The following is a 1,399-nucleotide window of genomic DNA, read 5'->3' as shown; positions in this document are numbered from 1 at the left end:
AGAATAGAATAGAATAGAATAGAATAGAATAGAATAGAATAGAATAGAATAGAATATGCAGTTTCTGTCCGTCACTATTAATAAGGAAAAAATAAGTTTAATACTTTAGAAATATATGTAGAGATTTAGAGTTTTTAGAGAAAAAAAAAACATTAATAACTTACAGCACCCGCTGATTTCAGCAAATATGAAAAAAGATCATATACTGTACACTCATGCATTTTTACAGGGGTAAAGGATTAATTAGGGTCTAAAATCATATATGGGGTGGAACAGAAAGAACAAGACAGGATATTATTCTTTAAAGTGCTACAGAAAAGGACAAATATACAGAACAAATCGATTAAAACAGAATAGAAGAGAACAGAAACTTCAGACATTTTACGACTCCACCTCACAACTTCTACATTTATTTTTAAGGTAGGACTGATTAAACTACTCCATGCAGGACTGAATATCTGTAATACTGAGCCATTTTAAAGACATTTCATTAATTCATCTTCCTCACCGCCTTGAGTGACAGCTGATGTTCAGCCTCATCATCATCCAACTCAACTTTGTGCTCTTTCTTATCAGCTTTCAATGAGCAACCTAAAGGAACAAGACAAAACTTATGTTTTAGTCATTAATGTTGTATACATGAAGTAAACTTTAGAGGAAAAACAAACAACAACCAACATCCACATACTATACAACATCCTTTATAAAGGCTAGACACGAAATCATAGTAAACAAAAGGAGAAAATAAATACCCCTACACCTCTTGTCCACAATATGTTGGAAATAACAATGAAAATAACATTTGAGCTCATATGAGCATTAGGCTATAAACAAAGGCAAACGCAATGCATGAGGCTAGCTGCATTAGCCGCAACTCTTTTATTGCACTGCAATGCTGCAAGCAGACGCATGCCATATGATTGCTTAATACTGATAACCGCATATGTATGATTACGCAACATGAGGTTTTAATTCAGCTCACCAAATAAATACATCTGAGGTCGACTGAGATCCTTAATGTTATTCTCCATTTTTGCGCCACAGACAGAGGGTCCTGTTACCGTAGTTCCGGCGTGTGGATTGACACTTGAATGGACGAATGAAAGGAGAGTGGGCGGCTTTTGTTTGCTTTTTTTTTTCGTGCTTTCAGTACCCAATTTATCCGCCAGATGACGCCATACAATAATTATTCTGTATACTTGCTCTGTTCATCCATCCATCCATTCTCCAAACCGCTTGTCCTCTGTAGTCTTTTTTCCCAAAATAAAACTGTAGGTTTGTTTTAATATGAGCTAAATGCTTTATTATGATGATTTAATACAACTTGACATCAATCCCAATTTTAAAAAGTATTATTATTATTATTATTATTATTATTAAAATAATTATTATTTAAATA

At 33.5% G+C, this 1,399-nt stretch overlaps 1 protein-coding gene across 1 annotated transcript in view; it reads right to left on the bottom strand.

Moving 5' to 3' along the window:
* The window catches only part of LOC107660804 (nucleophosmin-like), a 17,198-nt gene extending 16,099 nt beyond the window's left edge, over positions 1-1,099 (bottom strand). Inside the window, exons 1-2 of the mRNA XM_016450227.1 lie at positions 983-1,099; positions 509-591 (exon numbers count right to left, since the gene is read on the bottom strand). Of these exons, the coding sequence (XP_016305713.1) occupies positions 509-591; positions 983-1,031 (132 nt within the window). The 5' untranslated portion in view covers positions 1,032-1,099. The remainder of the gene's footprint in view (positions 1-508; positions 592-982) is intronic.
* Positions 1,100-1,399: the final 300 nt, after the last annotated feature.

This window comes from Sinocyclocheilus anshuiensis, unplaced genomic scaffold (assembly GCF_001515605.1).
Source record: "Sinocyclocheilus anshuiensis isolate Anshui unplaced genomic scaffold, SAMN03320099.WGS_v1.1 scaffold1289, whole genome shotgun sequence".
NCBI lineage: Eukaryota > Metazoa > Chordata > Actinopteri > Cypriniformes > Cyprinidae > Sinocyclocheilus > Sinocyclocheilus anshuiensis.
Note: the sequence above shows the minus strand (reverse complement) of the source record. Positions and strands in the feature narration are given on the sequence as shown.